Source organism: Triticum urartu, chromosome 5A (genome assembly GCF_056163025.1).
Source record: "Triticum urartu cultivar PI428250 chromosome 5A, HENAU_Tu73, whole genome shotgun sequence".
NCBI classification, from domain to species: Eukaryota; Viridiplantae; Streptophyta; class Magnoliopsida; order Poales; family Poaceae; genus Triticum; species Triticum urartu.
Window position 1 is genome coordinate 397,555,328 of NC_141877.1, and position 24,846 is coordinate 397,580,173.

At 47.8% G+C, this 24,846-nt stretch overlaps 3 protein-coding genes across 3 annotated transcripts; 1 reads left to right on the forward strand and 2 right to left on the reverse strand.

Moving 5' to 3' along the window:
- The first annotated feature begins 8,890 nt into the window (after positions 1–8,890).
- On the forward strand, positions 8,891–10,655 carry LOC125556046 (xyloglucan O-acetyltransferase 2). The gene is made up of 2 exons (XM_048718846.2): positions 8,891–9,195; positions 9,318–10,655. The coding sequence occupies exons 1-2, from the start codon at positions 9,042–9,044 to the stop codon at positions 10,484–10,486; spliced, it is 1,323 nt and encodes a 440-aa protein (XP_048574803.1). The 5' UTR covers positions 8,891–9,041; the 3' UTR covers positions 10,487–10,655.
- Positions 10,656–12,955: 2,300 nt separating this feature from the next.
- Positions 12,956–16,798, reverse strand: LOC125509177 (uncharacterized). The gene is made up of 2 exons (XM_048674088.2): positions 15,954–16,798; positions 12,956–13,278 (listed from the first exon to the last, which is right to left on the reverse strand). The coding sequence occupies exon 1, from the start codon at positions 16,671–16,673 to the stop codon at positions 15,957–15,959; it is 717 nt and encodes a 238-aa protein (XP_048530045.1). The 5' UTR covers positions 16,674–16,798; the 3' UTR covers positions 12,956–13,278; positions 15,954–15,956.
- A 5,198-nt stretch (positions 16,799–21,996) lies between these two features.
- On the reverse strand, positions 21,997–22,815 carry LOC125556047 (uncharacterized). The gene has a single exon (XM_048718848.2). It carries the CDS (start codon positions 22,661–22,663, stop codon positions 22,313–22,315), a length of 351 nt encoding a protein of 116 aa, XP_048574805.1. The 5' UTR covers positions 22,664–22,815; the 3' UTR covers positions 21,997–22,312.
- Positions 22,816–24,846: the final 2,031 nt, after the last annotated feature.

A 24,846-nucleotide genomic window follows, 5' to 3' on the forward strand; every position in this document is an offset into this window, starting at 1 on the left:
GGAAGTTATCGGGAAAGCTGAATATAACCTCTAGTAGCAGGGAGCCCCTGCAATGGGCCTCTGGGCCTGGCGTTACTCCTTTAAAGGTAGTATTGCTATGGCTAATTTTTGCTGGGTCTATCCCCATGTTGCGTACTGTGTCCTGATATATCAGGTTTAAACTGTTGTCGCCGTCCATCAGAACTCGTGTGAAGTGGTATCCGTCAATTATTGGGTCTAGTACCAAGGCAGCCCATCCTGCACGCCGGACACTTGCTGAGTAATCCCGATGGTCAAAAGTGATCGGTTGGGACGACTAGTGGCAGAATTCCGCGATGATAGGCCCTGGGGCATGTGTCTCTGGGAGTGCCTCTTTGTTTCTCCCCTTTATTACGTGTAACACGTTGACTGTTTTGACTTCTGGTGGGAATTTTCTCTGCTCCTCAGTGCTTTGCTTGTGAGTCTCGTCCTCGTCTTCGCTCGGTGTATCCTGCCCCTTATGTTCGGCGTTGAGCTTGCCGGACTACTTGAAGACCCAACATTCTCTATGGGTATGATTTGCAGGTTTGTCGGGGGTACTATGTATCTGACATATTTGGTCCAGAATCTTGTTTAGGCTGGATAGTTCGTCTCTGTTGCCTTTGGAGGGCGGCTTTCGCTGACCTGGCCGGGAGCTTCTGAATCCGGCATTTACCGTCGTGCTCTTCGGGCTGTCTTCTTTATTCCGACGCTTGTTTTTGCTGCGTCGTGATTTCCTGTTTCCGTCCCTGACTTCGGATGTACTTGGGTCGCTGGTGCTGCATCAGGCTAACCAGTTGTCCTCGCCCGCGCAAAAGCGGGTCATGAGGCTTGTTAATGCTGCCATTGTTCTCGGCTTTTCTTGGCCGAGGTGTCTAGCGAGCCATTAGTCTCGAACGCTGTGCTTGAAAGCTGCTGAGGCTTCGGCGTCCGGACAGTCTACTATTTGGTTCTTCTTGGTGAGGAACATGTTCCAAAGCTTTCGGGTTGACTCTTCGGGCTATTGAGTTATATGACTTAAATCGTCTGCATTCGGTGGTCAGACATAGGTCCCTTGAAAATTTTCCTGAAAGGCGTCTTCGAGCTCTTCCCAGCTTCCAATGGAGTTTTCGGGGAGGCTTTTAAGCCAGTGCGGAGCTGGCCCTTTGAGCTTGAGGGGTAAGTACTTGATGGCGTGGAGATCGTCTCCTCGAGCCATGTGGATATGGAGGATATAGTCCTCAATCCAGACCCCAGGGACTGTTGTTCCGTCGTACGCCTCTATGTTTACGGGTTTGAATCCCTCTGGAAATTCATGGTCCAGCACCTCATCGGTGAAACATAGGGGGTGTGCGGCACCCCTGTATTTGGGTGTACCATGGTGTTCGGATGTTTGTTGTGTTGTACTGCATACTGGAGCGCGCTTACGTGGCCCGTATATGGATCTGGTTGCGCCGTCCTTTTGATGCGAGCCCTCGCGTGGATCGCGTACTGGCTCATGTGCGGCGTCTTTTGCTGCTCTGTATTGGCCACGAGGTCGTCTATCCGACCGGATGGCCGTTTTGTTTTCTAATTGCGGGGGATCTAAGGCCTCCTCGTCGAATTCGGGTAGCAACTTTCGCTTCGGATAGCTCTTGGTGTGGCGATTACCGCCGTACTTCACTGCAGTGTTGAGTACTTTACTCCATCTGATTCTGAGAGTGTCTTGTGCAGCTCTGAGCCTTTGCTTCTGCTTTTTCAGACTCCTTGCCGTGGCAACAAGCCTTTGATGGGCATTCTGTTGCTCCGGGCGCCTGTCCGGTGTGATGTCATCCGGACTGTTCTCTTCGACGAAGTCGGGTTGTCCGGTTTGCTTCTCCGTGTTGCCTTGGTCGGGCGATGGTTCACCCTGCTCTATCGCTGGGTCTATATGACCATTGTTTCTGCCGAGGCGGGATTTGGAGCGGCGCTTACGCCGCCGCTTTGACTACTTCTCGAGGGAACAACCCTTCGTTGCGTCCTTCCGTTCCTCTTCGTCGTTCTCTTTGGGTGTGTCCACCATGAATACATCATATGATGAAGTGGGCATCCAGTGCCCCGTGGGCAGTGGTTCCTGTTCGTCTCCTGCATCATCGTCCATACCGTCGATGTCTTCGGAGTCGAGGTCGAGCATGTCGGTCAAATCTTAGACAGTGGCTACTAAGTGGGTGGTGGCTGGGCGGCGAATTTCTTCGTCATCCGCACCCCAATCCGGCCGGACATAGTTCGGCCAGGACTCTCCTGACAAGGAGAGAGACCTTAATGAGTTCAGTATGTCGCCGAAGGGCGAGTGCTGAAAGATATCCGCGGAGGTAAACTCCATGGTTGGCGCCCAATCGGATTCGATAGGCACGGGCGCAGGCGGTTCGGAATCCGTGGCCGGGGAAGGATCTGGCAGTGTGGCATCACGGCTCTCGTGAAGGGTAAGGTCGATATTCGGCTCGATCGCCGTTGAGGGTTCGGCCTCCGTGACGGGGTCTATCCACCCGTCCATGGATGGTGTGCCTGGTTCCAAATTGAGGGTCGGAGCGGTTGCCGGCGCGATCTCCTGGACACTGTCTGATGGCAGAGCTAAATCATGCTCATCGTGATCGCATGGTGCACTAAGCAGGGGCTCGAATCCGTCGAAGATCAAGTCTCCGCGGATGTCGGCCGTGTAGTTTAAACTTCCAAACCTGACCTGATGGCCAGGGGCATAACTCTCGATCTGCTCCAGATGGCCAAGCGAGTTGGCCCGCAGTGCGAAGCCGCCGAATACAATGATCTGTCCGGGGAGAAAAGTCTCACCCTGGACAGCATCGCTATCGATGATCGAAGGAGCCATCAAGCCTAACGGCGACGACACAGAGGAACTCTCAATGAAAGCACCAATGTCGGTGTCAAAACCGGCGGATCTCGGGTAGGGGGTCCCGAACTGTGCGTCTAAGGCGGATGGTAATAAGAGGCAGGGGACACGATGTTTTACCCAGGTTCGGGCCCTCTTGATGGAGGTAAAACCCTACGTCGTGCTTGATTATTCTTGATAATATGTGTAGTACAAGAGTTGATCTACCACGAGATCGAAGAGGCTAAACCCTAGAAGCTAGCCTATGGTATGATTGTATGTTATCCTATGGACTAAAACCCTCCGGTTTATATAGACACCGGAGGGGGTTAGGGTTACACAAGGTCGGTTACAAAGGAGGGGATATACATATCCATATTGCCTAGCTTGCCTTCCACGCCAAGTAGAGTCCCATCCGGACACGGGACGAAGTCTTCAATCTTGTATCTTCATAGTCCAACAGTCCGGCCAAAGGATATAGTCCGGTTGTCCGGAGACCCCCTAATCCAGGACTCCCTCTCCCGCGCTGGCTCACGAGTACCCAGACACACCTCGTCTAGCCCTGCCGTGCAAGCCACGTGTCAGGGCGGGGCTATACACGCCCTGGGGGCTCCCCGCAGTAGGGAGTCCCCTCCCATGTGCCAGTGACGGACCAGCAATCACCATGGTGATTTGTGCCCTTCCTTGCGCTAACCTGCAAGAACTTCCTGAGGACTATAGCGGGTGGTACCGCGGACTCTCTCTCTCTCTCTCTTCTCCCATGCAATTCGCTCGCATTAAAAGGGGGGCTCCTGAGCATCGCGACTCAGGAGCTCTTACTGGCTCTCCAGCCCTCACCCCCTGGCCTTGACCACAGTATCGCGACTTGGCATACCAGCGGTGGCTGAGCTCGCTCGAGGGCCGGGACCTGAGGACGTAGAGCACATAGGAGAGCACGGAGAAGAGGAAGAAGCTCGCACGGGCCCAACCTAGCTACCCAACAGTGGACGACGCCCAAGTTTGGCGCAACACGAGGAACCAGCTCCGGAACGCCAAGATAAGTCTCGCGCCTGGATCGACCCAGCACTACGGCATAAGACCCTCGCCTCTCGCTGCCCTGCTACGGCAACGTCGCCTCCCTCTCTCATCATCAGGAAGCTGCTTGCACGCTAAAGGGGAGATCTTGAGCATCGTGCCTTAGGAGCTCTTACTGGACCTCGGGCCGCTCACCTCCTGGCCTTGACCACGACATCGCGACCTGGCATACCAGCGACGGCTGCAGCCTGCCTGGGGACTGGGACCTGTCAGCGTAGAGCACCAAGCTGTCGCGGGATTAGAAAGGGGAAACCGAGCCTCAGCAGGACATGCGCTCGCAAATTATCATGAAAAGGATAATATCAACTAAAGATATTACAGATCCTTTACACACACTCACGGGGTCCGTTCTGATTCCTCGTAGGAAACAAAAGAAAGGAGTTCCTAGGAGCTCTATCTACGTGCGCCGAACAGCGCCAACGCCATCATCAACAGTGGGCCTCCGAAGGCCGGCGCCAACCCCATCCAGATCATCGACGGCGGTGACCGGACGCTGCGGCCTTGATACGAGCATGGCGAGAGCTCGGGGGCACGTAGCTGTCGTCGCTTGTCTCCGGAGACTCGACGAGATCGGGAGAATCGCTGGACCACCAGGACTCACCACTGTCCCTGGAGGAGCTGCGGGCGAGGCCAGCAGCAGGCCCGGCGCCAGCCGCTGCGCCGTCCTGGCGACCCCCTTCAGGGAAGCACTCCAAGAGGCGGCCTTCCTCGTCGAAGACCTTGAAGAATAGAGTGGAGGAGTCGTCGTACTCGAAGTGGATGGCGAGGGCGCCTTCCCCGCAGCAGACTCGAGCGACCTCGCCCCAGCCGCGAGTCATGAAGATCTTTTTGGAGGAGACGGCTTCAACCTCCGCTCTAGTTGCAGGGGCGTCGCAGTCGGCGTGCTGCAGCCAAAGCTCAAGGGGACCTCTCGGCGGCATCTCGGCGGCGAAGAACTGCGGGAAGCGAATCCAAGTGCTCGGAGGCATCGTCGCCCACAGCACGAACTCACGCGAGGAGTCCGCGGCATGGACCCCTGGGGCGATGGCGTGCGTCACCGCGGCGTGGCGACCATGGCCCTGGCGCGGGCGGCGGCGCTCGGTGCTCCTCCCTCCGGAGCCCTCGGCTTGAGCGTACAAGGGCAACGGGTACCCAGGAGGTGGCCGCTCGTACCACAGCCGCAACACTACCGGCCTCGCGACCATCTCGCGACGATGGGACCGCCTCTTCTTCGGCGGGAGTAGCTCGGGCTCGTTGAGGGGAGTCTTGCCCTTCTCCGCGGCAGAGAACCTCCGTATCAGTGCCATGACCGCGCCAGCAAGCAGTGGAACGAGGGAGAAGAAGGAGTGGGAGGAGCAAAGGAAGAGATGGATTACGGGGCCTCCGCCCCTCCCCCCCCCCCCCCACTTCCCATTTATAGCCAAGGGGAGGCCAACCGCCGGCCTCCATGATCTAAGGTAATAATGATCTTTTTCTGCATGCAGTTAGGACTCATCAAGTCGGACAGTTGCTGAGGCAGCGTGGGGAAGCAGAGACGCCTACGTCCAATCAGTCGCCACGCGCCAACCGTGGCCGCCGGCTGATGGGGCCCGCGGCGCTCCGCGCTTGCCCTTTGGCTTCGCCTCAAAGCCAAGCCCGAGCGCGCCTTGGGTCCGAGGGCTATTGTCGGCATTCTGGGAATGGAGGTCCCCAGGCTTGCCTACCTGCGGCCCACGGCGTGGCTCCACCAGCGGCCCTGTACGACCCATCTTCACCAGCAAACACTCAAGACCCTCGCGAGGGGCAAAGCCTCGCGAGGCGGACGACGCAAGACCTCCTTAGGGGCGGCCTCACCAGGCTGGCTCGCGAGGGGCGGAGAGATCAAGACAAGGGACACCTCACGAGGTTTCTGTGACGCAAGCCATGACGACTGGAGCCAGGCGGGCGCTAGTGCGCGTAGTGTCCTCGTTTCCTTTTTGGTGCTAAAGGGGCAAGCGCAGGCGAGGAGTCCCGAGGCATCAGGCAAAGGTTCCCATATCGATGCAACAAGACCAAGACTAGCAGGACGGCAGGACGGAGGTCACCGTGGAGCCCAAGACGGCGTCACCACCAGAGCCTTTGGCAGGCAAAGACTACTTTTCTCAGGATAGCTTGTACTAGTTGTCTCCCTTCGAATTTGGCCGTTGTGAGATCCCTTCCCGCTTAATATTTGGGAAGAGGACCATAGCTTCTATAAATAGGACTAGCCACCACCATAGCAAGGGGGGCGAATCAGATGGGGAGAGAGAGAGAGCATGAACTCACCAAGCACAAGAACACTTCACCTCGCGAGGCTGTTCTTCCCTTGTAACTGTTCATCCTCAGCCCGAGAGGCAATCCACCACACCACACTGGAGTAGGGTATTACACCACAACGGTGGCCCGAACCAGTATAAATCTTGTGTCTCGTGTTCTTTGGGTTCATCGAGCTAGGCCGTGAGATCGTAGAGTGTGCGACCTAGAGAGGGGGAGAGATCTTTGTGCGCATCCCGTGTTTGAACCTCAAGGGTTTTGCCGGAACCCAAAATCCGACAACATCCGTATCTAGACAAATTTAAGACAATAATTTTGAGAGGGAGGGAGTACTATATTACTATATATTTTGCATGACAACAAATAAGATGATCTAAGATACTAATATAAGACCCTATGCATTACATAAGTAGTATCATATGCATGATATGATATTAAGTTACGACAAAATCTACATATGAGCGATTCCACTATAGACCACATACGAAGCAAAATGAGTGAATCTACACTCTAAAATACATTTGTATACATCCGTATGTGGTCTATAGTGTAATCTCTACAAAGATTTATATTTAGAAACGTAGGAAGTATTTTCGAGGAGAGCAGCGAAGTAGCGGACGAGCTCGCTTGCTCGCGCTTCGTGTACGAATAGAACAAGGACACGTCTCAGCATGTATTGAATGCGATTGTGTGGGGCAGTAGGAAGGAATGTAGCGCTGAACAGTGCAATACGGAGAGCCGGCCGTTCGATTTGACAATGTCGTGACGGCATGACGTACATCTGTTCCAATGGTACATGATGCATCTACCGGCCCGTAACTTATCGCAGCGCTTGAGTCTATCATAGAAACGGCGAGTCCATGTGTAGTCCTGCCGCCACGTATTGCACATGCACTATTGATGACCTCACGTATGCGTTTCCTCCGTTTGACCACTCTGAAAATGACTATAAATTGAGAGTTAACCTGGCTAAGCCTGAACTTTTCTCTTTTAGACATGATGAACTAGAAAACAGACCTTCATTAATATTACCGGAGTACACATACAGAATACACCATAACAGATTCTCAAAAAAAGAAATACACCACATAACAGTTAACTTGATGGCGCCAAAAGTACATCATTTGCGACTAAATAGCTGCTTCCACACCATTTGCTACTTGACTGCTAAACACACACATCGCACATCGTGAACTTAATTTACAGGTACAATGCGTAAGCCATTTGCGACGAGCTACATAATACCTCAGTTTGCTAATGACACCTAATCCAGCACGCGCATGAAAACATTGGCCACAACTAGTGAGAAACGCTTTGTATCTATAGTTTGCTAAGACTCCGGCGTCAGACCATTCCTTCGTCATCGATGTAACGAAAATCCGACACTTCAAATTTGTCCTTCTTTTGTAATTATAGCAAAATTGTCCGTGTGTTGCAACGGGAAAACAAAAATCATAATGTCCAATGGCCATGACCATATTTTGCTTCATCACCGAGATACACTATCACTCTCATTTTTGTAAAATCGTGAACAATTTTTGAAAATCATGAACATTTTTTTAAACTCATGAACATCTTCGAAATCGTGAACATATTTTACAGATTTTCAAACATTTTCTAAAATCATGAATATTTTTTGAATTTGATGGTTCCACTCTTCCTTTTGCCATCAAAGTCAAAAGTTGGGCCACCAATCAGTATGGAAGAGAGTGAAAAATGCTTAGACAATCTAGACCTGGACGGATGTGCGACCACTCTCGGTTGTGATTTGTATTGTGTCGTGACAACAGAAACATATAATTCATTCATGTTGTTCGAAGCAACTTCTATGGAAGCAAATTGTATTTTCTTCTGAAGCAAGTTCTAATTTATTAATGTTTGGTTGAAATAAATTTTAATTTTGTTGGATGCACGCACTCGAAACAATCCTTTGGTCACATGGAACATATTTTTGAAACTAAAGTTTTTGGAACTTCAGGGACAGTCAAAAACAAAAAATAAACCAAACTAAAGTTTTTGCAAGGATCTCCACAATTGAAAACAGCGTACGAATCAAGGAAAAATAATCCTCACGACTGAAAACTTTTTAGGAGGCAAAGAAAATTTTAGGAAGAAAACTATCCTGGTTCATACCAATTTTTTATAAGAAGCAACAATACCGGTTCGTACCAAGCAAAATATTTTTTGGAAACCAACGTTTGTTTACACTTTATACAAGACAACAGTGAACTGCAGGATGATAAGTAAGAACCTTGTAGCCTTCTTTTTACTGTCCATAATGAGTTGTGTTAGATGACAATATCTGAATCTTTTTTCTTTTGCAGTGGATCCTATAACAGTTTACTCAAGATTACCTCTCAAACTACATGATTGGCGGCCGGCCATCTGTTCTTGTTTAGTAAAATACAGTGTTGGAAGCAAACAAGAAAAAAAATCCACACGACTGAAAACTTCATAGGAAGCGAAGAAAATTTTAGGAAGCAAATGATCCAGTTCCTACGAAGCAAATCTTTTTGGGAAGCAACGATGTTGATTTGGAACTATTGACCCTCACAATTGGAAACAAATAAAATGGCTTAATTAATCATTCCTAAATTTGGGAAGAAGTTGTTAGGAAAAATAGGAAAGAAATTAATTGTAGTCAATACCAAATCCCATCGCTGGGCTTTTACATGTCTGTCTGCATGCATCGTATCTAGGTTGGCTCTTCCATCCAGCTTATGCATTAAAAATGATCGGTGTACGCACCCGTGAAATACCGCGGCCATCCCGCATCCCGTCAAGAGTGGACGCCTGGCGATAACGTGAGCAGGCGAGCACGAGCACGCCATTGAATTTTCGGTATTTCCGATCTCATCTCCACTTGAAACTAGTCGCCAGGTGGTCTTTCTCAGCTGTCATGGGCGTCTCATCTCCTCACCAGACGCTTCCACGCCTCACGAAGATCCTCACCTTGTCGCTCTACGCCATCCTCCCTCTCGTCCTCCTCTTCTACCTCCTCTCCCCTCCTCCCATCGCCGCCCCACCCTCCACTTCCACCTCGCCGCCCCACGGTAACCACCTCAAGGACTCCGCTAATCCATCGCCTGCCTGCGCACATTAATTGCCGCTTCCATGGGCGTGTCCGTGTGCGCCAGCGCAATGACGCGGTTCTTTGTTTGTTCATGGTTTGCAGGTGAGAGGCAGCAGGTGGTGAAGACCGCTGCAGGGGCGCCGCCAGGAACCCAGGGGTCGAAACCGGCGCCGCAGTGCGACTACTCGGAGGGGGAATGGATTCCGGACGCGGCGGGGCCGCGGTACACCGGGACGAGCTGCGGCGCGACGATCAAGCACGAGCAGAACTGCATCGTGAACGGCCGGCCGGACACGGGGTACCTGAACTGGCGGTGGCGGCCGCGCGGGTGCGCGCTCCCGCCGTTCGCGCCCGCTGAGTTCCTGGAGCTGGTGCGCGGCCGGCACGTCGCGTTCGTAGGCGACTCGCTCGCGCGGAACCAGTGCGAGTCGCTGGTGTGCCTCCTCGGCTCGGAGTACCCCGTCGAGCTGGTCCTTGACGGCGGCGAGGAGCGCAGGTTCCGGCGGTGGGCGTTCCGGTCGCACAACGCCACGGTGTCGGTGTTCTGGTCGCCGTTCCTGGTGAAGGGCACGGAGAAGCCGTGGGCGCCGGGTGGGCTTGGCTACAACAGGCTGTACCTCGACCAGCCCGACGAGCGGTGGGCGGCGGAGCTCCCGGGCATCGACGTGGTGGTGCTCTCCTTCGGGCAGTGGTTCCTGCAGTCGGCGATGTACTACGAGCGCGGTGCGGTGATCGGGTGCCACCACTGCCCGGAGCCGAACCGCACGGAGACGGGCTTCTTCGGCGTTTTCCGCCTCGCCGTCAAGAACGCCCTCCGCGAGGTCATCGCCCGCTCCAGCGCCGGCCGGGAGAAGCTGGCGGTGCTGACTACGTTCTCGCCGGCGCACTTCGACGGGGAGTGGGACAGCCCGGACGCGTGCGCGCGCACGCAGCCGTACGCTCCGGGAGAGAAGGAGATGTCGTACATGCACAAAGAGATGTGGCGGACGGGCGCGGAGGAGGCCATCGCGGCTGCCGTCGAGGCCAGGTCGCGCGGGTCCGCGGTGACGGTGGAGGCTCTGCAGGTGACGAGGCTCGCGGATATGCGCCCGGACGCTCACCCCGGCCCGTACTTCCATCCCTTCCCGTTCGCCGGCGCCGGCGGCGAGAAGAAGAGGGAGCGGGTGCCGAACGACTGCGTGCACTCGTGCCTCCCCGGCCCCATCGACACGTGGAACGAGATCCTGCTGCAGATGGTAAAGAGATGGAGAGGTGCCTCCTCCTCCAGATGATAGTGATACTGAAATCCAATCATGGTTTTTTTTTTGTGCGACTATCACTCCTATATTTGGAACCAAGGAAAGGAAAAAAAATTTGCATGTGTCAAGATTATGCAGAATGTTAGGGCTTTCTGTGATTTTTTTTTTAAAAAATCATTGAAATTTTGAAGGATTGTAATGATTTCCGATTGTGGGCCGCGCTACGCGTCGACCGGCGGACAAATAGAAAACATCCGCCGCCTAACTGGCCGTTGAACGTGACCTCCCTTGCAACAAGAGCGGTGTTACAGAAACATTTATAACAATGGCCGTTCGATCTATCGTCCCAGCCAGTCGAGGACCTTTTGCAACAGCTACCTTGTTGCGCTTAAGGGATTTGCAACAAGGACCTTGTTGCAAAGGTCCACCGAGGCAGCACGCCACGCGCCTAGGCGCCACCGCTCGCCGAAGTTGCTTTTCCTCCTCTGCCTCAGCCCCGCGAGCAGCTGCCAGCTCCACTCCAGCACGACGGCGACCTCTCACGTCGGGCACTCCTTCAGTATTTTCTGCAATTAGAGCGATGTTTTTGAAACATGCCTCACGTTGCAAAGTCTGACCACTCACTCTCTAATGTGAGGCGCTACTCCGATGCTTTCTGCAACTCGGACTATGTTTTTACAAGACCCTTTTTGCGAAAAATATCTTCATCATCGAACCATTTTTAATCTTTGTGAAACAAGAGTCTATTGCAGAAACATTTTGAAACAAGACCCTGCTACAGGGGAAAAAATCTTCACCACCGAATCATTTTGTCTCTTTCTGAAACTAGTCTTGTGTTTCGGAAATTTACTGAAACAAGACCCTTATTACAGGAAAAAACACTGGCTATAGGACTGACTTGTGGCCAGCGTGAGCGCTCGATCAGGATTGATCCAACGGCTAAGCAAGTGGCGGACGATGCGCTTGCATCCGCCTGCTGAAAGGTAGCATTTTCCGATTGTAATTGCATGTGTCAAGATTATGCAGAAATGCAACTAAAAAAAGATTATGCAGTATGTTACGGGTTTCTGTGATTTAAAAATAAATCATAGAAAAATTGAAAGATTGTAATCCTTAGGAATATCCCTCGCAAAAAAGAAGTAATCCTTAGGAATATATTCTACTGTTGGTCTGACAAGTTAATCTTATAAGATTTTTTTCTTACTATTTGATTTGCACTATATTTCAAAGAAAAATCATCATCAACTCAAAGCCTTGTGAAAGAAATTCATTGTATTTTTCTCGTGACATAATAAACTAGTAGAATTTAAATGGACATGACATTCTAATCCTACAAGTTTTCCTAGTTTTGCGTAGAACCCTGAATCAAAGGGTCCAAACAGTGGTTTTAGTGCTTGAACGTTTCCCCTTTTCGCGGAGTGCTAGAGTTTTTGTTAGTTGCGTGTGCATCGGCGCTCCGCGGGTGACACGGGTACGTGCCGCCCTCCTCAGATGGCGCGCCGACCCGCCCTCAAATGCGCATCTTGTCGAGGTGTTACATTTCCGTTCCAATAAAAATCAGTTGCTCGATATCGGTAGCGCCATCGCATCGAGAGAGCGGGAGTCCCAGCAAGCAGGCAGCAGCGGATACGCTCTGCTGCCATATGATATCCCGCCAGCCAGAGCAAGCACCAGATGGGAAATCGACAGAGACGCTCTACGCCTTTCTCCTCTTAGGCCCTGTTTGGATACTCTTATGCCTTCTACAATGGAAGGTGTTTACAAAGATGCTTAAAAAAATAAACCGGATTTTTTAAAAGCATCAGTGCCTATTTCTAAAGGAGAGATGCTTAATTAAGCGTCTATCCTGTACAAATAAGCGCCGGTGCTTAAAAAAAGCCTGGTTTATTTCTCTAAACACCTCTCCTAACACAGTTAGAGTTAGAGTTATTTTCTAACCCACTCTAACCCAAATAAGCACCTCTCCACCGGGATAGTTGGGTTAAATGGAACTATCCCGCTCTAACGCTCCCTGTTTGGATACTTTTAGGTTATTTGAGCCTCCAACTAACCCAAACTAGCTCTAACCCCATGATCCAAACAGGGCCTTAGTCTTACTGGCAGCTCTGCAGAGCTTTTTCTGTCACCGTTACCCATCAGATCAGGACGTCGCTTTTCGCAAAAAAAAAAAGGACATCGCTAACTGATATGAAGGTGCCTACAGCCTGATTTGGGCGAGCTCCTTAGAATAACTTTGAGTGCAGGCATACAATGTTCAGCCTAGCTTAGAAGGGCCTGAAATGGATTGGTTTGGAACCACCAACCATCACTAGTTAAGCATTGCCACTTGCCAATATATGACAGCTGGAAGAGCAGTTATATACGTCAAATAGTAGTAGGAGTCAAGCACTTAAAACTGGCATTACCATTGCAGCCTACCCCTAAATCCTTTACAGAATGAAGCATCAACTACAACTACCCAATAATGCACAGCGAACAGTCCTGGAGACCAAAAAGACGACGAGAGCACAAGTGACCTCAACTCGACACGCACAATAACCGACCATTCATTACATAAACTTGAACACAGGTAACATTTTCAGTTTATGAAGTTTCTACAGCTGAGTAGCGGAGTATTATCAACCAAAAGATTAAACAAATAATAAGAAGAAAATACTGTATATGCGGTAGGATACAGTATGATCTACCCTTCTTTTTCCGACTTAGCTTCTTACCAATCGGGCAAACTGGACAAGGAGATGCCCATGTTATCATTATGATGCCCTTTGTTAAATATGATAGTCCCATCCAGGAGGTTCTTCACATTGTACAAATTACAACAACACCTGCAAACAATCAGGCATTAGATCGCTAGCAAGATTACATTCTCTGATCAACATGTAAATATTGTCACTGATATCTAGGCTTGAAACTGAGTGTACTCATAGGCGTGCCTAAGCGCTGAGCGCAGGCCTACCACTTCGCTTTTTGGGCAAGCATTGAAAAAAGCGCTCGGACGCCTAGGGTTAGACAAAGGCGAGCGGGGTGAGCAAAACAGAGGAGAGCAAGGCGGCCAAATGTGGGGCTTTATTCCCTGACCTCACCACCCATCTTCTTCCCCGACCAAGTGCTGCTGGACCTCGAGCTCCCCTTCCCCGACTCCACTGTCAGTCCTTCCCCCTCCTCCCTGATCTCGGAATCCTCTGTCTAGACTGGAGCCTGATGGCTTCTCTTCCCGACCTTGCCGCTGCCGGCGTTCTTCCCCAACCTCGCCGCTGCCAGCTTTCTTCCCCTTCCCTGACCTCTAAGCTCCTCCACATTCATCCTTCCCCAACATGCTTGCGAGTTTAGATGCCTTACATGCTTTGAAAATTGTTGGGAGCCCATGTTCCTATTTGTAACGTTGGTATAGAACGCTTAAGGACCCTCGCTCATTGCACTAAGTTGAGGGACAACGCTCCCTCAGCGCCTAACACTTAAAAAAACCTCTTGTAAACTATAAAATTATTGAACCATTCCTAGGATGGAAATTGACTTATAGCATCAAACATTCCTAACTTGAGATGGCTTAAAGAAATGATAAATAAATAAAAAGATGGTTGAGGATTTGAGAATAAAGAAATAATAAGATAATAAAATAATCTAACCTGTCTTTTACCAGTGAAACATTTTTTCCACTCTTAAATATAAAAAATTGTTGTATCATTGGTAACTATTTTTTTCATAAAATTGTTTGCACACACAAATCAAAATCATCGCTTTTCGCTTAATATCATTGGCCATTATGTTCGTGTACGTCCTACCACATTTAAACAGAAAGGCAAAAATACACTTATTAGATAAGTGAGACAATGTTCTTTGTTTATTTTCATAATCCTTTCAAGTCCAATTACAACGCTTAAAACTTCTGGACAAAAACATGCCGACTTCAAACCCAAATAAGATCGCAGAATGTTCAGAATCTTTTAAGCCATCTTTCTGTAAATTTTGAGTTTTTAATTTTTACATATGAATGTAACATAAAACAAAACATTTTCATCAAATCAACTAGCAGATACAATTTTAAAACATTATTAATATAATATATACTTAATACTGTAGAAAAATATTTATCCAAACCTAACATAAAACAAAACATTTTAATTTAGCAAAAAAAATCATGCAATCTGGTACATACATTTTATTATTCTACTTTAGCAAAGTACAATATCATAATTTTTAATTTTGCCAATGGCTTGACTACGTTTATTATGATTGATGTGTTTATTCATATTCTTGTGAACTGGATGTGTAATTCTACAAAATTCATTTGTTTTTTAAGTGAAAAAATTGGATCTCAATAATCGATATGAGATTAGGCTTATTGATTCGATGATATGTTTTTTTATGAAAATTCTGATCATTGATGGTAAAAAAATTTAGCAACACTAGAAGGTGGATAATTTTATACTATGTTGAATTAGATTGGACTAACTCAACTATTTATCGTCCATAATCTTGATACAACTGTACACCCATCTATTATACTATGCTTTGTCACAGCTAATCCTACACTTTCATAGTTGGTTATTCATCTTCATAATTACTTATCTTTTGCTATATTTCTTACTTAGCTTAGTTACCGTGCAGAATAGTGGCACCCATATGTAATGTTGTACAACCTAATTGGATCGTGGACATGTGGCACAATATAAGTGCTATAACACTCATTACTCTAGATCTTTGTACTTAAATATCTAGGTCTAGATAATTTCTACTTACCCATACTTCTCATATTTTCCATGATACATAGTAATTAGTTTACTTCCTCTTCATAACAAATAATTAGCGTCACATATTTTTCTATATTCTTCAAAAATATTCCAAGTATGCATTGCATTTTTCAACACAAATCAATAGTCCGACTTAAATAACTCACATTTCTAAATGTGCTTATGTAGTCTGATTGACCTAATTTGACTAACTTTACTATTTACTGTGCTTCAATTTTTGAATTGTTAGTAATGGAAATTAATTTAATATTAACACTTTCTAATCAATTGCTTGAATCAAATAACTTATGACATAGTAAGTGTGCAATTTAATTATGTAGCCTCTGATAGTGTAGAGTTGTATTGACGATATCCAAACCATCTACTTCTAGATCTAATGTTAATGGTCATGAGATATTTAAATAAACTTAGTCACAAGAAGAAAGCAATTGCATCCGTACAATCAGGTAGCAACATAAGTATATAACACATCCTTAATACTGTATTTTGTGCCTTGTAATTAATTTATATCAAACGGTTAACTAGTTTATATTTGCAAACACAAAAATGACCGATCATCTTCTGATTAGTCCACCTCAATTCAACACATTATCATTCCATCCACCTCCTAAAGTTGCTACTAATTCACCAAAAAGAATATACATATTCAGTAAAAAGGAAATCATCGTATCAAGAACCACAATCTCATACAGAGGTTCAAAAATTTCACTACAAGATTAAGCTGGAGTTAAAGGCAAACAATATCTTACCTCTCAATCGGCTCCAACACCGCCGCTGCCACCAAGCGGGTACGAGACGACCTCTCTGACCACCGGCGCGACTTCTACCAGCGCAATGTCCATACCATACCCGGAGACAGGCAAAAGCTTGAGCTCACGGAGCACGCAAAAGGCCTCGGCCATACGGCCACGCGGCACATCGACGGCGACGGCGCACCGCGGGACCCAGTTGTCGGGGCGGAACCCGTCGGGCACCTCGAGCCCCGTGTCCTTGCGCAGCAGCTCGCAGAGCTGCGCGTGGAGGCCGAGCAGCGCCGCCGATGGCGTGGGCGAAAGGAAGAGGACCCCCGCATCAAGGGATGACGGGGGCGACGCGAGCGAGGAGAGCGCGAGAGGGAGCGGGTCGATGCGGGAGGCGAGCGCGCGGAGGGCGGGCGCGAGGCGGAGCGGGTCGGGGAGCGCGGCGGCCGGGAGATGCAGCAGCGGGAGGTGCGGGCGGGACGCGGTGTCGATGAGGCGGCTGCTGAGCTGCCGCCGGGCGAGAGCGTTCCACGCCTTGAGCACCTGGTTCTCCAGCGCGGGATCGAAGTAGAGCTCTACCGCGTAGTGCCCGGAGGGGGCCGGCGGCGCCGCCGCCGCCGCCGCGCGGGGGGTGCCCGGGGGAGTCGTCGCGACCGCCGCCGGGGTGGAGAAAACACCCCCGCCGCCTCCGCCTCCGCCGGCCGCGGAGGGCGTGGTACCTTGCGCCATGGCGAGGGCGGCGAACCCCGGATGCGCGATTCCGACAGGGATGCGATGCGAGGGGGTCGGAGGAGTGGGATGTTGGGTTTTCCGCTGGGAGGTGAGAAATTTGGGAGATCTCGTACGACTGAGCTACTGTGGTGTGCACGCTTGGAATAGCTACAGTCAGAGGTTGGTGGGCCCCATCGGGTGAATTGCTGACTACTGGGACCGCCTTGGTTGTGACTTACAGTGGCAAAGGCCTTGAGAGCTTTGATGTTTACCCAAGTTAATTTTTTGCGGGTAAAAAAAGTTTTATTCCATAATGATAGAGTTACCTGAGTTATTTTTTTTTGCGGGTGAGAGTTACCTGAGTTATTTTTTTTTGCGGGTGAGAGTTACCTGAGTTATTAACAGAAATAAAAATATAGCATGTCAAACTTTACAAATCTCAAACCATCTGATCATATTCCGGTGTAAGATTGCCTTCTGTTTTAAAAAACACATAATAGTAATACATTGCTATTTTATATCATATTTTTGTTTTTTGCTTATGTGGAAATGCATTGATACATGTTTCTTGTTTTACTTAAACTTAAAAAACTACTCGCTCGGAGAGCTGTTCTAAAGCAGCGACAATTAATATGGATCGAAGGGAGTGCCGTTTTATTTGGAAAGACCATGAGACATAGGTGATCATGTTTAGCCGACTAAATGAGCATAAATACAAGACAAAAAAATAACTCTCATTAAGGTGAGAAGAGTAATACAAATTACCAAGATGATGGATGTGAGATGGAATAACACAAGCTCCAATGACATCGCGGCAAGACTTTATAAAAGCTGAAGATATAAAAGGTAGTTGTAAGGTGCACCATAGATCCTCTTTAGTCTTACCCAACATGTCGATGTTTCTAAATTCTACGTGCAAAACTAGGTTGTTGCATTATTTCAAAATTCGTTAGATTTTTATTAGATATAAAAATCATTGAGTCAACTAATGCATAAATTGACTTCCTCGAGCTTGTTATGGGATGCTTATGTAGGTTAGTCCTAGCATAACCTAGAAATATAACGTTCGTGGATTTGTGATCTGAGATGAATTAATTGTTGAGATGCTTCCTTTGAAGAGAGAAAGTAAGAAAACCCTAATCTCTCATGGTCCAAGTGTAGAGCTTTGGCTGTTGTGTGAGAGCTACACACACGAGAGAGAGAGGGGGGGGGGAGAGAAGCTATGTCCAGAGGTGGCTCCTTGTTGATCTTCATCAAGCCCGTTCCTTGATGAGTTTGTTCTGCACATGATTTGAGAGTGGTTTAGGCATTTTTGTTTGTTGAAGAATGAAAAGTGCACAATCTTGGGACATTGTCCATGAGAGATCGGATGTTGGATTGAGATGCATTCTTGATAGCATGTCGAGGACTCGCCATACTACAAGTATGTTGAGTTTCACAATATTCAATTTGTTTGTTTAAAAACATTTATCTGACAGCCAAACAAATAGAAATTGTAGTTTCTCTGTTCAACATTTTTTTAGTTATTACTGTTTGCTCTGGTTAGGAGTGGTTGTTGGTATTGAAAAGTTGTAACTTATGTTGTTTTTGGTGTGATCCTCTAGAGGTTTAAGAAGACTCTGTCATTCCATTTTGCTAATAGTGAAAGTTGGAGTGGACTGGTTGGTATTATAGTTTTTAGTCCTCACGTTGAGGAGGTTTTCATGTAAAATCAGCGTGTCTCTTCTACATCTTATTATGTTATCATGTTACTTGTTGGTTGAAGCTATCCTCAAATTCCACCACAAGTTAAGGGGGTTAGAAATGTCATATATTTAGTTCTGATGGCAGGGGATGCGCACAAAGCAAGAATCAAAATATATCCTCGGCATGACAACACACTTGAGGTTACCAGATTTTGGGTTCTTGATTCGTCACTCTCAACAAACCGAGTTTTACAAGGATATAGTCTCTATTTTGTGAATCAATATTTTAATTCATGAATTCAATCATTACGATTCACTAACTTCGATTTGTTGACCAATATATGCTCCACAACTAATTATAGACCATTCAATTTGAAAATAATAATTGATTCAAAATAATAGTTATTTGTGTCACGCGATGTTGTTGCTACTCTCGTTGAGATGAGGGGTGTGACCATGTGGCCTGACAGTGTGTGGCAACTAACACAGTGGTCATTGCTCTTTTTTATCAATGGTGATATTTTTTTAATTCCCCTTGCACTTTTGATAAACTTTGACCTCAGAGTCGACTGGCAAGATATAATTTATATGTCACCAAAGTATATTGTTGGATTCAATGGTGCTAGTGTTTTTTACATATAAATATATTTATTTACTAATCATGATTAAAGTTTGACCCAAAGTACAAGAGGGGCTAATAAACTCGGATGGAGGAAGTAGAAGTGAACGGGGCCTGGTTCTTTTGGGAGCAACCATCGTTTCGTGTGGCAGTCTATTTCTTCATGAAGCAATTAGTGTTCAAGTTTGTGGATCACGTTCTACCTATACCCATGTCTTACCCTCCAAATCTACAAGACAATAAGCCTCCATGAGAAAACCCATTGTATATTCCCTCGGTGTTTTTCTCACTCGACACCCTGGAGTTTGGCCTCAAACTCCGAGTCTAATCTTTGGGCTCTGTGGTTTGCTATTTGGACACCCCAGAGATTAACCCTAGAACTTTAGGATTTGGTAATCCCCTACTTTTTCTCCACCAAACCTATTACTCTTGCAGTTGTGGGGACTCCTAGGTGGCAAGAGTCCATTCTGGAAGCTTCCAAGTTGTGGAAAGGCCCTGGGAAGTGTTTGTGAAGGTTTTGTGGCCACCCCAAGGCCAGCTTTGCTTCTACCTACATCCTGGAATTCAAGTTGTTGGGCGCACAAGTGCAAGGGTTCGCAACCCCATCCCAACTAAGAACCAAGGTATCAATCCATATAGATAACACCCTAGGCTTAGCCAAGCAACATTGCGGAACAAATTAAGAAAACCCACATGTGCACTCAACGGTTCTAGTGATGTTGTCAATCTCTATGCTGGTTGCAACAAGTTATGAGCGTATAATGTGCATGGGCTTTTTATATTTTTTGATCAAATAATAACTGGAACAAAAGCGAGTATAAAAGCGTTTGGAGAAGTTTCTTATGGAGGAAATTGGATCGGGGTTCATAGGTTCACTAGTAGTATCTCTCAAAACGGCGGTGATACATAAATATAAGCTAATACTCCACCTGAGGTGGCTGAAACTCTTGTGAGTTCACCTCAATCATACAATTTTCTCATCATTAGTGAGTAAATTCGTCTAAGCTTTTCCTCTCTTACTGTGACTGGACACCACTACATCTATTTATCTTTCATCTAAATTGGTTTAATATTAGACTAGTGAATCGAAGAGCAGTATACATCTATAGACAATTCATATTATCATAAAAATAATTAATCATCACATAGAAAAAACAATATTCGTCGCAAGAATTACATCAGATAGATCACAATTATGTGAGGCAGCTGATCTGACCATTGTATTGAAGGATATAAGAGAAGATGCTACATATAGCTATTGCTATGCATATGTAGTTCAGGTGACATATTGGAAATATGCGTTGGAGGCTATCAGAATGATGATTAAATTTTGTTGTACCCATGAATTCTTAAATGTCCCTTGAATGGGACCTATCTGTGTACATGTATACTACTTTAGCTTCGACCCCTAGTACTTCAAATGTGTAGTGACTTACTTAGGGGTACCAAACGCTACTCCGTAATCAGATAGTCATGAATGTTGCTTTCTTCTTTGTCATAAAGCATTCTATGTGGCGCGGTCAATAAATATATGATTTTCCCCTCTTTATAATGAAAAGAGATATCTCTCGGGGCCTCGAGTGATCGGGTCCATAAATGCATGGACATGCTACTTAATTCAGGCTAAAGAGTTAACCTAGTAAACGATTTGGGTCATGTAACCGAGCAAGAGTGCTCCAGCTTGAGCTTAACCAATATCATGCGGCAAAGGGAATAACATGTATGCAACGTTGTGAATGTTTGTCCGATGTGATGTTTATGTATGTTTGGAAGCCGACACATCCGACTAGGGTCCACTAACTAGTGACCGAGTAGGAGTGATCGTGTCATGTCCAACATGCATGAACAGAGTCACACACTTAAATGATTGATGTCAAAACATATGCAAACCGAAGGATGTAAAAGGAGCAGGCTAATTTGGCCATGATCCCATTAGGGCTTGTTCGGTTGAGGTGGATTTGAAGGGGATTGAGGGGGAATTAATCCCCTGCAAGCCAAAATCCCTGCAAATCCTCTTCAATCCACGTGGGGTTGGGATTAACCGAACAAAGCCTTAGGGAAAATAGTGGAGGGGATGCACCAAACCCTAAAGGGGTTGTCTCTTATAAAAGGATGGGCAGGGGGCGGGGTTTCAGAAGCCCTAGGGTGCCTCCACCTCCTGAGCCGTTGTTCGGAATTGCTAGCACATGGCCGTCCAACTCACTTCAATTTTGTACATGTGGAGTTGTGGGCACTATGCTTTGACAAACTATTCACAAGATCTCGCAAAGGAGGAGACAATAGACACGCTTCGCCAACTCTACTAAGATAGACAATTCAGCGCGTCTAGTGGTATACTCAAAGTTGCGATCTCTAACTACATCATCTTCCTGGGTATTCACGGTAAAAAAAAATGGTTAGCCTACATCTACTTGATGTTCATATAGTCCATGTGATTGACTACTCATAGAGCAAATGTAGATGAAAAGTTTCCCTCTAACGCAAAGTACCAAAAGAAGGCTGTAGATTGAAATTTGCCTTGGATAGCGAAATGATGGCTGCTGAAAAAATCGCACAATAATTTGTGAAGTACTACCTCCATATAACTAAACATAAGACGTTATTCTCAAAAAAAAAACTAAACATAAGACGTTTTTGAAAGAAAAAAATCGACCTGAGGTGAGATGATGCCCGTGGGCCTCATGCACCCAGGTCCCGAAACCAAGAGCACATGTGGATTAATTTTCATCTAAAGTTTTTAGATGTCAAATTAGACTAACATTAATCAAGCATTACCCATGTGCTTTCACCAAACATGTGCTGACTTTTCATTTGCCCGGGAGAGGCAAGGCCCTAGGATTGGCGGTCGAACAAGGACGCGATAACAACACACCACCACCCAAACACAATGCTGCGTGATGTTGTGCAGGGGTCGAAGCTCTCATGAAAAGCAAACGAAACATGACTACATGGGTAGTAGACTGGTAGGTACATGGCAATGTTGTGGCAATAAATAAGCTTAATTGTTGAATTGATCTAAGCTTAATTCCTTGATGAATTGATGATAACACGAACTTGAACTATCTGATGCGCTCAACAGATCTCGCCGCAAAAACAAAATCCGTCAGATAAATTGGCATGCTATATAGCAACAGGATCAACCAGAGAACCGATTTGACGATCCAAGCTACTACTATACAACCGATCCCCTCTCCACCAACCTCACCAACGAGTAATCAAGCAAAAACGAAAAAAATAACTAGACTGGAGTTCATCAACCCGATCTTCGACTTCGATGCTGGATAGGAACAAGGACGCGTACGGATAACCACCCACCCACCGATGGGAAAGGAGCGCGTCGGGGTGGTCGACGCCTAGTCGAAGCCGACGCCCCTCGCCGCCGTGGTCCACGCGCCCTGCGCGGCCGCAGGCCTCGTCGAGCTCCCAACGCGCGCCGCCGCGGCCGCCCTCGCGCAGTTCTCCATGGCGGTGGACGCGGTGCCCGTGGTGGTGGCGCCGCCGCCGCCGCATTGGCCGTTGGCGTTGGCGCGGGACTGCGCGGCGGCCGTGGCGGCGGCGAGGGCGTCGTAGGCGTCGTCCTTGACGATGACGATCTCCTCCAGCTGGATCCGCAGGTACTCCTCGCCCCCCTCCTCGGCGGCGGAAGCGGGCTTCGGAGCGGCACCGGCACGGCGGCCGGCGACCATAGCGGCGAACCTCTCCATGTTAAAACTAAAATCAGCTTGCGAAAATCTGTATGCCAATGGAATTGGAGGATGCGGGGATCTTTTTTGAGGGGATAGATCTTCCTTGTTGCTTGGTGAAGAAGTGGTTGCTCCGCGGCCGCCCCCAATGCGAGACTGGGATATATAGAGGAGAGGAGAACGTGGGCTCGTGTCGGCGCCGGACGACGCCACGCCCGCAATAACACGACGTCTTGTAGGGCTTTTCGGCCTACGGCAATAATACGACCCGCCAACTCTAGCGCTGCCTGGCCGGCCCAATAAGTGCGTAGAGTGTTTTTGTTTTGTTTTATGTTTTCCCGTTTTGTTCTTTCTTCGGGTTCTTCTAAAAAAATGCTTTCTTCGGGTGGAATAATAACTCTGTTCGGCTAAAGAAAAGGTACCTCTGTTGTCTTGATCCCCAAGGTTAAAGAACCCAAGAAAAGGTACTTGCCGAAGTTCAGAGAAACGATGGCAACGACGGCTTGGTATTTGTGGTATGAAAGGTGAAAATTGATGAAGAAACTCAAAGCGCATGTCAAATCAATATGTCAGTGAGAGGCTTAGGGCCCCTTCGGGTCTTCTCCAGCTTCAGGCAATAGCCAGCTTCCCGAGAAGCCGGCCACCGCCAGCTTTCGACGGGAGCAGTGATTCGTTCGGCAGCAGAGAGCAGCTCCATACACTGTACAAACTAGCCAAATCAATGGTACAGGAGGGGGCTGCTCACCTTGAGCTGGGGGAAGGGATTCTCTGGTGCGAGGATCTGCAGTCCTGTCCAGGAGTAGTTCGTGCGGCTGCCGACGGCGACAACGGAAGGGGGTGGCGGCAGAGGCAGGAGATGACTCCGTGCGGACTTCTGGCGGCGATGGAAGGATACCTGCGGGACGAGCGGAGATGCGAGGGGCGGCGGCGGAAGACTCACAGCGGCGCGGCGGCCGGGCGGCGACGGGGTGGTGGCTAGCTAGGGTTGCAAGAGCAGAGGAGCTGCGCGAGAGCGAGGGGTTGGGGTTTGACCGAGGGAACGGTTCGATCGAGTGGCACTGTGGCACTTTGGGGTGGCATTCTACCGTAATTACGAGGAACTCCGACTTCTGTTTTTTTCAAAGCTGGGCCGGCGCTGCTTCTCATCTCCGATAAATTTGCACGTGGGATTCCTCGTCTCCGCGGAGCGGGCTTCTCGGAGGAGTCCCGTTCGGTCTGGCTTCTCGAGTGATTTCAGGAAGCTGGCTCCAGAAGCGTTTCCGAACGGGGCCTTAGTAGCAAATTATACCGTCTCTTATAGCCCAAAGTCTCACGTCCGATCAGATGCTTGGCTCAAACCAAAGTATGGTTACGTGAAATTAAACATCGATGCGGGATTTGCTAGTGACACACTCACAACAACATTTGGAGCAGTTATCCGGGACCATAGGGGGGAATTTATAGCGGCTGCTAATGAAAAGATGGACCTTTGCTTCGACTCGTTCACAGCAGAAGCAATTGCAGTGAGGTTTAGTTTGAATCTTGCTAATACCGTCGGATGCAGTAAGATTGGAGTAAATTCGGATAGCGTGGAGGTGGTGAATGCCTTGAGCCAAGGCTACTCTTTTTCAGTCGCTTCATCCATTATAGACGACCGTTTTTCATGTCACTAGATTTTTCCCATGTCACTTATGATCATTGTAATAGAGAACGTAATTGAGTAGCTCATGAAGTAGCAAGGTTAGCTAGGTTTTCTTCTCCGGGTGTTTGGATGGATAACTCCCCTAATGAGGTTATCCCTTTACTTGTAAACGATGTTACTTACTTATGAATGAATAAAGGAGAAGAAGTTTATCATAAAAAATGTGTTGTATGAGTTAGTGTCAAAGATGCTTGCAAACATAGTGAAACTGGTACTTCCAAAGGTTATTTCAAAGAACCAAAATGATTTCATGCCGAGACGTTTCATCACAAGCAATGTGTTGATGGCCTATGAGATGTCGAATTTCCTGTTGAATACAAGAAGAGGAGGGGCACAATTTGGAGTGATCAAAGCAAACATTGGCAAGGCTTACGACTGCGTCGATTGTGACTTTTTAAAGGGGGTAGTGAGTAAAATGAGGTTTTGTCAGGTCTGAGTTGAAATGTGTCATTAAAATGGGGTTTAGTGGAGGCTGCACTGAACGAATTAGTCTTTTCCATGGTTTGCATAAGGAGACCTGCTC

What these genes read in the sequence shown, in the direction of transcription:
- LOC125556046 (XM_048718846.2), top strand. Translation starts at nt 9,042, where the DNA reads ATGGGCGTCTCATCTCCTCACCAGACGCTTCCACGCCTCACGAAGATC. An exon ending in TTCCACCTCGCCGCCCCACG is followed by an intron (nt 9,196 to 9,317) that starts GTAACCACCTCA and finishes CATGGTTTGCAG; the next exon opens with GTGAGAGGCAGCAGGTGGTG.
- LOC125509177 (XM_048674088.2), bottom strand. Translation starts at nt 16,673, where the DNA reads ATGGCGCAAGGTACCACGCCCTCCGCGGCCGGCGGAGGCGGAGGCGGC.
- LOC125556047 (XM_048718848.2), bottom strand. Translation starts at nt 22,663, where the DNA reads ATGGAGAGGTTCGCCGCTATGGTCGCCGGCCGCCGTGCCGGTGCCGCT.